The 12,990-nt window shown below is 39.5% G+C and overlaps 1 protein-coding gene across 12 annotated transcripts in view; it reads right to left on the bottom strand.

Annotated features, from left to right (window-relative positions):
• The window catches only part of R3HDM2 (R3H domain containing 2), a 126,894-nt gene that overhangs the window by 64,738 nt on the left and 49,166 nt on the right, over positions 1-12,990 (bottom strand). For 9 of the 12 annotated variants that reach the window (XM_006757336.2, XM_006757337.2, XM_006757344.2 and 6 more), the window contains exon 2: positions 7,683-7,761. The exons of 1 other annotated variant lie outside the window; for it this stretch is intronic. In XM_006757336.2, the coding sequence (XP_006757399.1) occupies positions 7,683-7,731 (49 nt within the window). In that variant the 5' untranslated portion in view covers positions 7,732-7,761. Of the gene's footprint in view, positions 1-754; positions 774-7,682; positions 7,762-9,053; positions 9,180-12,990 lie in introns of those variants that run through there. 2 more of the 12 variants (XM_006757342.2, XM_015559788.1) reach the window with 2 other exon arrangements.

The following is a 12,990-nucleotide window of genomic DNA, read 5'->3' as shown; positions in this document are numbered from 1 at the left end:
GAGATGATCTCCATTCCGTCTTTTAGTTGTATTTTTGAAGTGGTTGTTTGAGGCAGCAAACTCCAGTGTTTACCTATGCTGCCATCTTGGTTTTCCCTCTTTTCTTTCTTTTTAAAAAAATTATATTTTATTGATTTTTTACAGAGAGGGAGAGGGATATAGAGTTAGAAACATTGATGAGAGAGAAACATCAATCAGCTGCTTCCTGCACACCTCCTAATGGGGATGTGCCCACAACCAAGGTACATGCCCTTGACCGGAATTGAACCTGGGACCTCTCAGTCCACAGGCCGACACTCTATCCACTGAGCCAAACCGGTCAGGGCACTTTTTTCTTAATTAAAAATATTTTTTTATTGATTTCAGAGAGGAAAGGAGAGGAAGAGAGAGATGGAAACATCAATGATGAGAGAATCATTAGTCAGCTGCCTCCTGCAAGGCCCCTACTGGGGATTGAGCCAATAACCCGGGCATGTGCCCTTGACGAGAATTCAATCTGGGACCCTTCAGTCCATGGACCAATGCTCTCTCCACTAAGCCAGACCAGTTAGGGCTCCCTAACTTTGTTTTAAATATTAAAATTAGCATTAAAACAGGTATCAGGCTCTTATGCTCCATATTCTCAAATCACAATCAGCTCATAACAGTCCTGAGAATTCCATGTTTATCCTCTTCTCTATCCTCTCCTCCCAACCCACTATACTTAGAGAAACCATGTCCAAATGAGGAAATGATACATTTGCTTTTCACATACCATATGCCCCCATTCGTTCTCCCTCAGCTACAGACCTCCTTGAAGAAAAGAGGAAACAGATAATTACAAACTAGATGAGGAGACTACACAAAAAAAACTGACCATTCTCCCCAGTGGTGCTCATTAACAGTATAAAATCCATCTGACTTATAAAGTATTCCCCTTTCCTAGCATGCTTTTCACAATAATTGATGTAATATATCTGGATGCAACAAGCAACTTTGATCCCTACCTTCTAGTCTATGGTGGTAAGTGAATGCTGAGAAGCAGAATCTGATGTAAGGATTAAAAGTAGCTTGGAAACTACATATTTTCATCTGGTTTATACTGTTGTGTTTTGTTTTAATCATTTTTAGGTATACAGTTCAGTGACACTAAGTACATTCACATTATTGTGCATTATACAAAATGGTCTCAGATAGGAAGGACTATAGTGGCCCCAGCTGGATCAGTTGGTTGGAGAATTGTCTGGATACACCAAGGTTGTGGGTTCCATCCCCAGTCAGGGCACATACATGCAACCAATGAGTACATAAATAAGTGGAACAACAAATCAATGTTTCACTCTCTCTCTCTCTCAATTCAATAAACAAAAATTTAAAGAGACTATAGTAATTTTTTCTATGACTATGTACTACATCATGTACTTATTATACAAGACACATTAAGAATTATAGTGAACTAGAGGCCCAGTGCATGAAATTCACTGCTGGTGTCCCTCAGCCCAGCCTGCACCCTCTCCAATCTGGGACCCCTCGGGGGATGTCCGACTGCCAGTTTAGGCCCGATCCCCAGGGCATCCCTCTCACAATCCAGAACTTCTGGCTCCCAACCGCTTGTCTGCCTGGCTTCCTGATTGCCCCTAACCGCTTCTGCCTGCCAGCCTGATCACACCCTAACCAATCCCCTGCTAGCCTGACTGACTCCTAACTGTTCCCCTGCCAGCCTGATCACCCCTAACTACCCTCCCTGCAGGCCTGGTTGCCCCCAACTGCCCTCCCTTGCCAGCCCAGTCACCCCTAACTGCCCTCCCCTGTCGGCCATCTTGTGGTAGCCATCTTATGATGACCTGGGGGTGCCCATCTTATGCAAGGGCATGATGGTCAATTTGCATATTACCTCTTTATTATATAGGATATGTATAAAGAGTCAATGTTAAGAATATCTGACACTACTGCCCAGTAAAAACAGCTATCACATGTATATTTTCAGCATGTTTTTCACATGCTGAATATAGTTTCTTACATGCACATCTCTGTTTCCAAACACAACTAAAATAGATGGAAGTCTGTATCTTTTGTCAGCACTTGGTTCCAGAGGACCCAATCTATAAGGGCAGACAAACATGAGAGGCAACAGACAAAGTACCAGAAATACCTAGAACAGTGAAAAAAACTTCTTCCATTACAGTGTTTCAAATTTTCCAAGAATTCTTAAGGAGACAACCCAAAAAGGAGGGTAAAAACAACTTGTAATGGGAGCCATAAATTATATCAAAGCTAAAAAACAAAGTCATTGCAAAGGAAATCACTACTAAGCCTCTCTCTACATCAGTTTCCTCTATACCTTCATAAAAGAAAAACAAAACATTTCACTTTAGTCCTTTTTCTTTTTTAAAAAGATCCTGTTGCCAGTATTGTATGCATAGAAGGACAGCATATTTATTGATCTCAAGACAAGAAGCTGAATGAATAGGATATTTTCTCAGTGATATAACCTCCCAATATAGAAAGCGTCAGGCTCTGGTCACAGGAGGCTATCTTCCTCAAATAACTAACAGCAGCAGCAGCTATCACTTATTGAGCATTTACTGTGTTCTAAATACCATGCTCAGAGATTTATATAAATCATCATATATATTTTCACCATAACACATTATGAAATTTATTTTCAGATACTAACAGTAAGGATTTAAATTTTTTAACTTTTTTTTTATGGTTAGAAAAGTACTATAGGCTTCTTTATACTTATAGAAAACATACACACATATAAGAAAAATCATCCATAATCTGTAACTCAGAAATAACTGCTATTAATATTAGCAATGCTTTGAAATATATTTTTCTAAACTTTGTTTCCTTATTAGTATGAAATTTGTTTGTATCCATATTGGATATGCTTCCACATCAATAATTTTAATGTCCTTTATATTACATAGAATACTAGAGGCCCGGTACACAACATTTATGCAGTGGGGGGTGGGAGGGGCCCTCAGCCTCACCTGCACCCTCTCGCAGTCTGGGACCCCTTGGGGGATGTCTGCCTAAGCCGGTAGGCGGACATCCCCCAGGGGTCCTTAGCGTTGCCTTGGAGGCAGGAGAGGCTCCTGCCACTGCTGCTGCACTTGCCAGTCGTGAGCCTGGTTTCTGGCTGAGCGGCGCTCCCCCTGTGGGTGCACACTGACCACCAGGGGCAGCTCCTGCATTGAGCCTTCTGGTGGTCAGTGCACATCATAGTGACCGGTCATTCCACCATTTGGTCGATTTGCATATTAGGGTTTTATTATATAGGATTTTTATACAATGCTTTTTACTACTACTAAAATTGTGACCATTTCTCCATTATTACTTTTTAACAAGTTCATTTTAGCCCTGGCCATGTGGCTTAGTGGTTCAAGCATCAGCCCACACACCAAAGGGACTTGGGTTCAATTCCAGGTCAAGGGCATATACCTGGGTTGCAGGCTTGATCCTCGCCTGCAGGAGACAAACAAAAAATAATTTAACTATTTCCCTATTATTGAATATTTGAAAATGTTAATATTTATAATAAAATAATACTGTGATGAGTTTCTTTGTATCTAGATCTTCATTTACATTTCTTATCAACTCCCTAGGATGAATACATTCAGGAGTTAATACATTTTGGAAATAAAAAAAATTCCCCCTTAATTCACTTCAGTTAACAGAAGCAAGGGCAGTCACACTAGATATCTAATTAAGCGTTTCTTACCTATTCCCCCAGCAACATACTGGAGTGGCCAGATTATTATGATCACCTGACGTTTGTAGGCAAATTAGCTATAATTTCACGCTAAAGTTGCTAGAGGGCCAGACCATTATAAATAGGGAAGCAGGTTGTTTACCACAACAGAAGTGACTTTTTTTCTGAAGATTTGGGTAAATAACTCAATTTAACAGCCTTTGAATGTGGAATATGCACACACACACACACACACACACACACACACACACACACACTGAGTGGCCAGATTATCATGAGCACCCCATCAGTGCATCGTTGGGCCACCTTCTGCCTTCAATACTGCGGCGATTCTTCTTGGCATTGACTCCACGAGATGTTGAAAGGTGATGTGAGGAATCTGACACCTGCCTGATGAAGAGCCCTGTCCAGTTCTGTGAGATTTGATGGTTGTGGAACCAGCTGCCTGATGGCTCTTTTAACTTCGTCCCACAAATGCTCAATTGGATGGAGATCTGGTGATTGGGGGGGCCATCTAAGCAAGGTAAAGTCTCCCTCATGTTCTTGAAACCACTCCTGCACAATACGAGCACCGTGGCATGGCTTATTGTCTTGTTGGAAAAAGCCATCTCGATTGGGATACGCCAACATGATAGGATGAACTTGACCAGCAACGATACTTAGGTATGTTGTGCTATTCAGACGTTGTTCCACATGAATTAAAGGGCCCAAATCATGCCAGGAAAACATGCCCCAAACCATAACACTGCCCCCACCAGCTTGAAGGGTTGTACTCATGTATGTGGGGTGCATGCTTTCATGCTGTTTCTGCCAAATGCTCACTCTGCCATCTGCATGGTGCAACTGGAAACGTGATTCATTGGACCACATGACTTTTCCAATGCTTGACTGTCCAATCCTTGTGTTCCTGTGCGAATTGGAGATGTTTTATCTTGGTAACTGCAGACAGCAAAGGTGTTCGAATAGGCCTTCAGTTTCCATATCCCATACGACGCAGTGTATGGCTAATTTGCCTACAAATGCCAGGTGGTCATAATAATCTGGCCACTCAGTGTATGATGTCCACTTAGCATATCCCATGGCATTGCCTGGACTTTAAGGACATTCACTCAGACAAGTGCTCCTTACTTTTTATTTTTTTTCAGCTCATGCCCCTTTTTAGTAATATTGACTTTCCCCACATATCCCACTAGAGGAGATATGTACCCCATGCTCCTTAAGCCTTACTGGCCTAAGAAAATTAATAAGGAGGAAAGGATAAAAAGTTATACAGGTAGATATTCTTTTTGCAATTAATGTTAGACACCTTAATAGCTCTTGTCAGTGTACCTTAGTAGTTTAGAGAGCAATCCAAAAGGTGAAGCTTCAAAAACCACACAAGAAGAACACTCTCTAAGTCTTTAATATGAAATTAAAAAGAAGGTAAAAGGTCCTAGCCAATTTGGCTCAGTGGACAGTGTCAGCCTACGGACTGAAGGGTCCCAGGTTCGATCTCAGTCAAGGGCACGTACCTTGGTTGCAGGAAACCAATTGATGTGTCTCTTTCACATCGGTATTTCTCTCTCTCTGTCCCTCCTTCTCCTCCCACTCTGTCTAAAAATCAATGAAAAAAAATATCCTCGGGTGAGGATTAACAGTAACAAAAAAAGAAGGTAAAAGGGCATGGAGACACTGGCCATTTTAGTATTTGTGATTTGACATTTAGTCCATTTAAGATCCTAGATTTTTTTAAAGCTAGAATTTAAAGACGTTTCGAGCCCAGCCAGCACAGCTCGGTGGTTGGATGTCAACCTATGAACCAAGAGATCACGGTCCAGGCACATGCATGGGTTGTGGGTTTGATTCCCCAATGTGGGACGTGCAGGAGGCAGCTGATCGATGATTCTTCTCATCATTGATGTTTCTATCTCTCTCTCTCCCTTCCTCTCTGACAATAAAAATATTTTTTTTAAAAAGTTTTTTAGACGTGGTATTTCATATAAATCTTATGCTTTCACAAACATATGGAGGAAGACCACATCAATTTACCCACTCAGAAGAAACTAAAGATACTAAGTTTCAGAGGTAGACATTAAAGATAAGTGTCCTAAGATTTTAAAGTAGATCAGAATCAGTGGTAGAAAATAAACAAAACAAAAAATTAAAAAACAACTAACCATCATCTACAGAAGTCAAAAGCTCAAAGAAAGAAAAAAAGCTGTTAATCTGAGGGAACATTTTTGCAATTTAGCCTATAAGCATCAAATTAGAAAAGATACTTTCTAAAAGGATCAACAGTGTCAAATTTAAGTTTAAATATTTAGATTATATTTATATTCATTTTAGAAGCTCAATATCCTACATGGCTTGAAAATCTCTCCTGGCTTCCTCGAAAATTACAGATGATCCGAAGACATAAATAGCATTATCCTGTTTAATTTCTAAATATCAGTAATAATGGCTAATGCTAAGTGAGCCTTTCAGATCATCAGGAACTATGTTATAGGCTTTACATGTATTAATTCTTTTAATCATCAAAACAACCCAGTAGGTGGATGCTATTATCTTCATTTCATATTTTACATATGAAGAAATGGAGGGGTTAAGTAATGTGTCTAAGGTTACAGAACCAGCAATTGGACAAGCTGGGAATTGAACTCAGGCAGCCTAAATCAGAGTCCAAGTACTTAGCTATACTTTTCAAAGAAAGAAGCTTCTAACAGGCTATATAGCAGTGGGAGTGGGTAGGTTAGAAGAGAACATTAGAGAGAAGTACATATAGTAAGTTTTAGGCACAGAAATAGTCATTATCAATTTCACCAGAAAGGTCTTCCAACGTAAGTCACATTTTTAATTATCCCAATTAGGGTGATGCTAAATACCTTTTGCAAAAGCAGTTCTGAATCTTTTTCTTCTCCTTAAAAAAAAAGTGGGGAAAAAGGATAAAAAGAAAATAAAATCTTTTCCTTGACCTTTTCAAAACCTTGATGGTTAGAAAATAAAGATATAAAAAGAAGGTATTTTCATTTGAAATAAAGAGACTTAAATAATACAAGTGCTGCCCTAGCCGGTTTGGTTCAGTGGATAGAGCATCAGCCTATGAACTGAAAGGTCCAAGGTTCAATTCTGGTCAAGGGCACATGCCCAGGTTGTGGGCTCCATCCCCAGTGGGGGACTTGCAGGAGGCAGCCGATCCATGATTCCCTCTCATTACGGATGTTTCTCTCTCTCTCTCTCTCACTCTTCCTTCCTCTCTGAAATCAATAAAAAAAAATGTTTTTTAAAAATAATAATAATATAATTGCTAATGACTGAAACATTTAAGAAAGACTTTAGGTCTATTCCACCCATTCCAAAATGAAAGGAAAACCAAGTTAACAAAACCCTTTTCTTTTAATTTTACAGCAGTTTTCTTCCCCCTCAAAGGCTGGCTATTCCAGTCCTCGCTGCAGACAGGGAACTGCTCCCAGTGACGTCAGAGCAGTCTCCCAGCAACGATTAATGAGGGTTGTCCACCACAGGGGTTTCCTGAAAAGCTAGCAAGAAATTATCCACATATTTGCTGCAATATTGAGATGCAAGATGCAGTGGAATTTCTCTTAACCCTTATAGCTCCAGTCTCTGGTAGTTTCTAAATAGGTTATCCTGGAATGCTCTTGTTTTACCTTAGGATTATCACCACTTCCACTCCCTTCTCTCCAAATAAAATTAGAATTTTGTTAGTTTGAAATATTTATGGCTATAATACATATTCATATAATTGAATGATCATAAAAATAGGACTGCACAAAGTAAGCTGAAAAGCAGACATTACTCTTTTCACTTCACATATATTACTTAGAATAATGGAAGCACAGAACAGAAAAGAGTATCAGGATAGAAAATAAAACTAATAAAACAGTAAGTTCTTAAAGGAACTGATCCACATTTGCTATGCAAACACATCCACAGAAAGGAAACCTTAGATTTTCCTAGGCTCTAAGTCTTCTGAATTTTTCACACTGACCTTTGCAGGCAGCCCTCCAGAGATCAGTGGTATTAAAATGGAGTTGCATAAAAAGGAGCAGGAAGCCCAAGCACTTAATCTAAAAAAAAGAGAAGTTAGATTCATACCTAAGAGTATATCTAACAATTTCTTCCTAAAGCTTTTCTTTAGCTCTAGACATTCAAAATGAGAGTTTTACTCTAACAACAGTAGCAAGAAATTTTATATAACCACCTATTTTTGAGGTCTGCTTAAACAGTGTACAAGCTGCAGGCTCAGGACCAGTGCAAATAAGATAGAAAAATTCCAAATTCCAAAACTCAACCTAGAATTATTCATGGATGATAGGTTCCAGAAACCTGCTTATGAGCCCTTTTCAAAATTTCATATTTAGAAAAAACAATTAGGCAAAATTCACTAACAGTAGGATACATAGGGTTAATTAAGGCACACTGCTTCAGCAATCCTGACTTTGACCCCAGCCTATTCTAAAAGGAAATAAACAAAATAGCATCCTTATCATTAACAACATCTCATTTTGCTCTCAGTTCTGTTCAATCCACCCAGTTATCATCAAGGTATAGAACGCACCAGTTCTGATGGATTTTTCTTCTTCTTTCTCTGTCCCCTCCCGCTCAGAAGAAAAAGACTGCAAACAAATTCACTACGTCACTGGAGGTAGAGGGAATCCCATCTCCGCACTCTTTAGAAACCAAGGCCAGCAAACAAAAACAAGCCAATTATGAGAGACAAACAAGTAATCCCAATTAAGAAGCAGTAAACCCCCAGGGAAATTCTTATGACAACCTTAACAAGTCAAAGGCATGTTTTAGTAAAAATACTGAAAAAATTCCTCCTAAGATGTTCATAATAATAATTTTAAAAAAAGCTTCCTAAAAACAGTAAAGGCAACATTGTTCTTCTTATCACATTCAAAGACTAAGACAGTTACATAAAGACATAGGACAGAGAGACATATTCACCAGCTGGGTGTGGATAGCTGTGGAATGACACAGTGAAGGATATTTATAGGGGATTCCCTGCTTCCTGCAATGTGCGTCAACAGCATCACCACAGAGAACAGAAATCACCACTATTTTCATAAGCTAAATCTGAATGAAGCATCATTTGAAATAGCCATGGAAGAGGTAAAATCTGAATATAGAAAAAGTTCCAGCAAGCCTAATTTTAAAAATATTTTAAATAAAAAACCCCGAAAATGCCCCAAGACCCCCATAAAACTTAACACTTGAACAATCTCTCATTTCTCTAGTGTGTATTATATAGTTAAATTGGCCAAGATACAAAAGATACCTTTCTAACTTCTCCCCTATCCAGTCTGTGGAGTTCAAGGGCTTTTATATAAAGAAATAAAAATTATCCAAAACTCACCCCAGATGGATCTGCACTTAAACCAACAGCGAGCTCACATTATTAATGGAGATCTCATTGTAAGAATCAGTTCTGCCGGAATTTTGCTGGAAGAAATTCCTTCTGGGAAACCTGTGCCTCTTACCCCACCCACAGTCCCCTCTTGCACCCTTCACCCTTGAATGAAATGCTGCGTCTTCAGCAAGCTAATTGCTCTGACAAGCAGCTCTGAATCAGTCCATGGCCCAGCTGTTCAGAGGGATGTCACCTAGAGCTCTGCCAACAGTCCACTCGTGTGCGCGTGCGTGCGCGCGCACGCAGACACACACACACACACACGCACACACAGGCTGTAAGAGCACCCCCTTCCACCTCCTCTCTTCCTCTCATTCAAGCAGTTCAGTGACATGCCTGCCTCCACACTGCTCTGAGGATGGCTTTTTAAAGAAACAGCAGCAGCTCTTTTCTACTGCATATATTGAGATGACAAAATAGAGTCTTATTAGAGAAGAACAATGAGTTGGAGATATGTATTGAATTAAAAGTTCACTTTAAAAATTATGTTGCCTTTTTCTCATCTGCAAAATAATTGAGGCCAGAGAAATGGTCTTTGCCTAAAAGCTACAGAGCTGGACTTTAGAAACTAAGACCAAACCTAGTTATTGAGAATTTTTTTTCCAGAAAGCTATATTTAGTAAAATCATTCTTCATTTTGGGGAAGAAGGTAGGCAACATCGGATACTAGTAGCTATCTGTTCCTTCTCCTGTATCTGTCCCCAAAAGGAGAGGGAGAAGACTTTGGCCATAATATGGGGGAATGAGGAAGTTGTGAAGGCACCTTACTGATAGAACTGATACAAAAGGATGAGAACTCAGTATAAGGATGGGGATAAGGATAAATAGATTAAAGTAAAGTAAGTGGTACAAAGGACACCAAGAAAGAATAGTAATAGTTCTTGAAAGTATGTATGGCTCTGAGACAGAAGACTTAGAAGTGACCTTAGGCCCTAATTTATAAGAACCTAAGAAAAAGTAATAATGATCTATTGCTACAGCAAGTATGGACATTATAGGTGGAGCAAGCTCTGCAACAGCACAACATAACATATAGGAAAAGTCTAGTCATCCTGAGAAAAACAACAAAAACTGCCACAAAGACAACTAGTCATTCATTCAACCACATATTTCTTGTGTGCTTGTGTTCATACTATGGGCCAGACACTATGATATACTCTAGGATTATGAGATAGATTCATTAAGGGTCATACAGAAGAAAAAGAAGAAAAAGAGGATTCTGTTTTTTCTCTGAATGATATGAGAGCCACTAGGAGGTTAGAAGGTGGATCCTGAAGGGCCAAACAGACCACTGAACGGAATCTGGCTTTTATACTAGCAAGATGAGATACCATTGGGAGTCTTAAAGCAAAGAAATGCCATGTTTTTTTGTGTTTTTTAAAAAATATATTTTATTGATTTTTTACAGAGAGGAAGGGAGAGGGGTAGAGAGTTAGAAACATCGATGAAAGAGAAATATCTATCAGCTGCCTCCTGCACACCCCCTACTGGGGATGTGCCCGCAACCGAGGTACATGCCTTTGACTGGAATCGAACCTACGACCCATCAGTCCGCAGGCTGATGCTCTATCCACTGAGCCAAACCAGCCAGGGCCATGTTTGTTTGTTTGTTTTTTAATGAATATTTCTTGTTTGCCTCCAGATTTTTGAGAAATTACTAGTGTACACAGAATTTGCAACAAGAGTACAATAGCCATCTAGATTCACATACAGATCTAGTATATACTAGTATGTATGCAAAAATTTACACATTTTTTTTCAGAACTATCTGAGATGTTCTCATAATGACCTTTCATACCTAAAATAATTCCATGTGTATCTCTTAACAAAAAGGTTACTCTGAACTATGAGAATAACCACTGGCCACTTCCCAGATGAGTTAATAAATAACATAGATGCAAAGCAGATCTAAATATCACTGCAAAAACTCAGAAAACTGAAATGGCTTTGTAATTACCACTGACTGAAGGCTGGATAGAACTTTCAAGCTGAACCCAATTAGGTAAAATGTCTGCTAAAATAAAAGTCAACATTCATTACAGCATTTAAACAAAACCCAGACCCTTGGAATACAATATTCAAATTTTCCAGGACATAACCCAAAATTACTTGGCATACAAAGAACAAAGAAAATCTCAATTTGCATAGGAAAAGAGATTAACAGATACAATACTGAGATGACACAGATGCAGAAACTATCTCACAGCTATTATAGTAGCTATAAGAAAAATGCTCCAAAAATTAGGAAAAACACTCCTGAAACTATGAAAAGACAGACTGCCTCAGAAAAAACAATGAGGATATAAAAAAAGAAACAAAGGTAAATTTTAGAATGAAAAAATATAACAATTGCCCTAGCTGGTGTTACTCAGTGGTGAGAGTGTTGGCCCACACACTGAAGGGTCTCAGGTTTGATTGATGGATAAGGGCACCTACCTGAGTTGCAAGTTTGAACTCAGGGTGTGCAGGAGACAACCAATTGATGTCTCTCTCACATCAAAGTTTCTCTCTCTCTTTTCCCTTCCCTCCCCTCCCGTCTCCTCTCCCCTCGCCTCCTCTTCCCCTGTTTCTAAAAACCAATGGGAGCCCTAGCCGGTTTGGGTCGATGGATAGAGCGTCAGCCTGCGGACTGAAAGGTCCCAGGTTCGATTCCAGTCAAGGGCATGTACTTTGGTTGTGGGCACATCCCCAGTAGGGGGTGTGCAGGAGGCAGCTGATTGATGTTTCTCTCTCATCGATGTTTCTAACTCTCTATGTCTCTCCCTTCCTCTTTGTAAAAAATCAATAAAATATATATTTTTTAAAAATCAATGGGAAAAAATATATAGCCTCAGGTGAGGATTAATATATATATTAATTGTATAAAACAACCAAAATATAAACATTCATTTGGTGTGTTCAATAGCAGAACAGAAATGACAGAAGAACTAGTAAATCTGAAGACATATCAAATTTCAATAGAAATATCAAACATGAAAATGAAGAGAAAAAGGACTAGGGTGGGGTGGGAAAAAAATCATCAGGTCCTAAAAAACCAAAACCAAAACCAAAAACTCTAATATTTGGGCTATCAGTATCCTAGGAGGGGAGAGAGTGTGTAAAATATTTGAAGAAATAATGGCTGAAAACGTCACAAATTTGACAAAAGACATAAACCTATGGAGTCATGAAGCTCAATACCCAAACAGAATAAACACAACAAAATCCACTTCTGATTTCATCATAATCTAACAGCTAAACGGTAAAGACAGATAAAACCACCTCTTGGAGAAACCAAGATGGCGGCATAGGTAAACACCTGAAACTGCTGCCTCGCACAACCACTTCAAAAATACAACTAAAAGACAAAATGGACATCATCCAGAACCACAGGGAGGCTGGCTGAGGCTAAATTAGCACCTCTTTCAAGATCCAAGAACCAGTGTACCCAGTGGTCAGAGTGGGACCATCCAGATTACAACTACTCAGGTCCATAAGGGACATACTCAGGGGGCAGACCCAGTGAGCACCAAAGCCCCACTGACGCAAGTCTTCCCCATAAGGGTGTCTGCAGCACAGAAGTTCTCCCACCATACACACAGCTTATTTTCACAGCCAAATGGCCTGGAGTTCAATTCCTCCCAGTGATACAACAATGAAGGCTTAACTACAACAAGACTGTGCACAAAGCCCACAAAGGGGTGCACCAAGGGTGTCCACCTCAGGTAATTGGGGAGGCTGAGCCACTGGGCCCTATAGGACACTTAGCACAGAAAGCCACTCTATCAACACAAGGAAGCAGCCAAAATGCAGAGACAAAGAAACATGTCACAAAAGAAAGAAATGGAGGAAAGCAAACTACTGGATATAGAGTTCAAAACCACAGTTATAATAAAGTTACTCA

Source organism: Myotis davidii, unplaced genomic scaffold (assembly GCF_000327345.1).
Source record: "Myotis davidii unplaced genomic scaffold, ASM32734v1 scaffold1134, whole genome shotgun sequence".
NCBI lineage: Eukaryota > Metazoa > Chordata > Mammalia > Chiroptera > Vespertilionidae > Myotis > Myotis davidii.
This window is presented reverse-complemented; position numbering and strand designations above follow the sequence as displayed.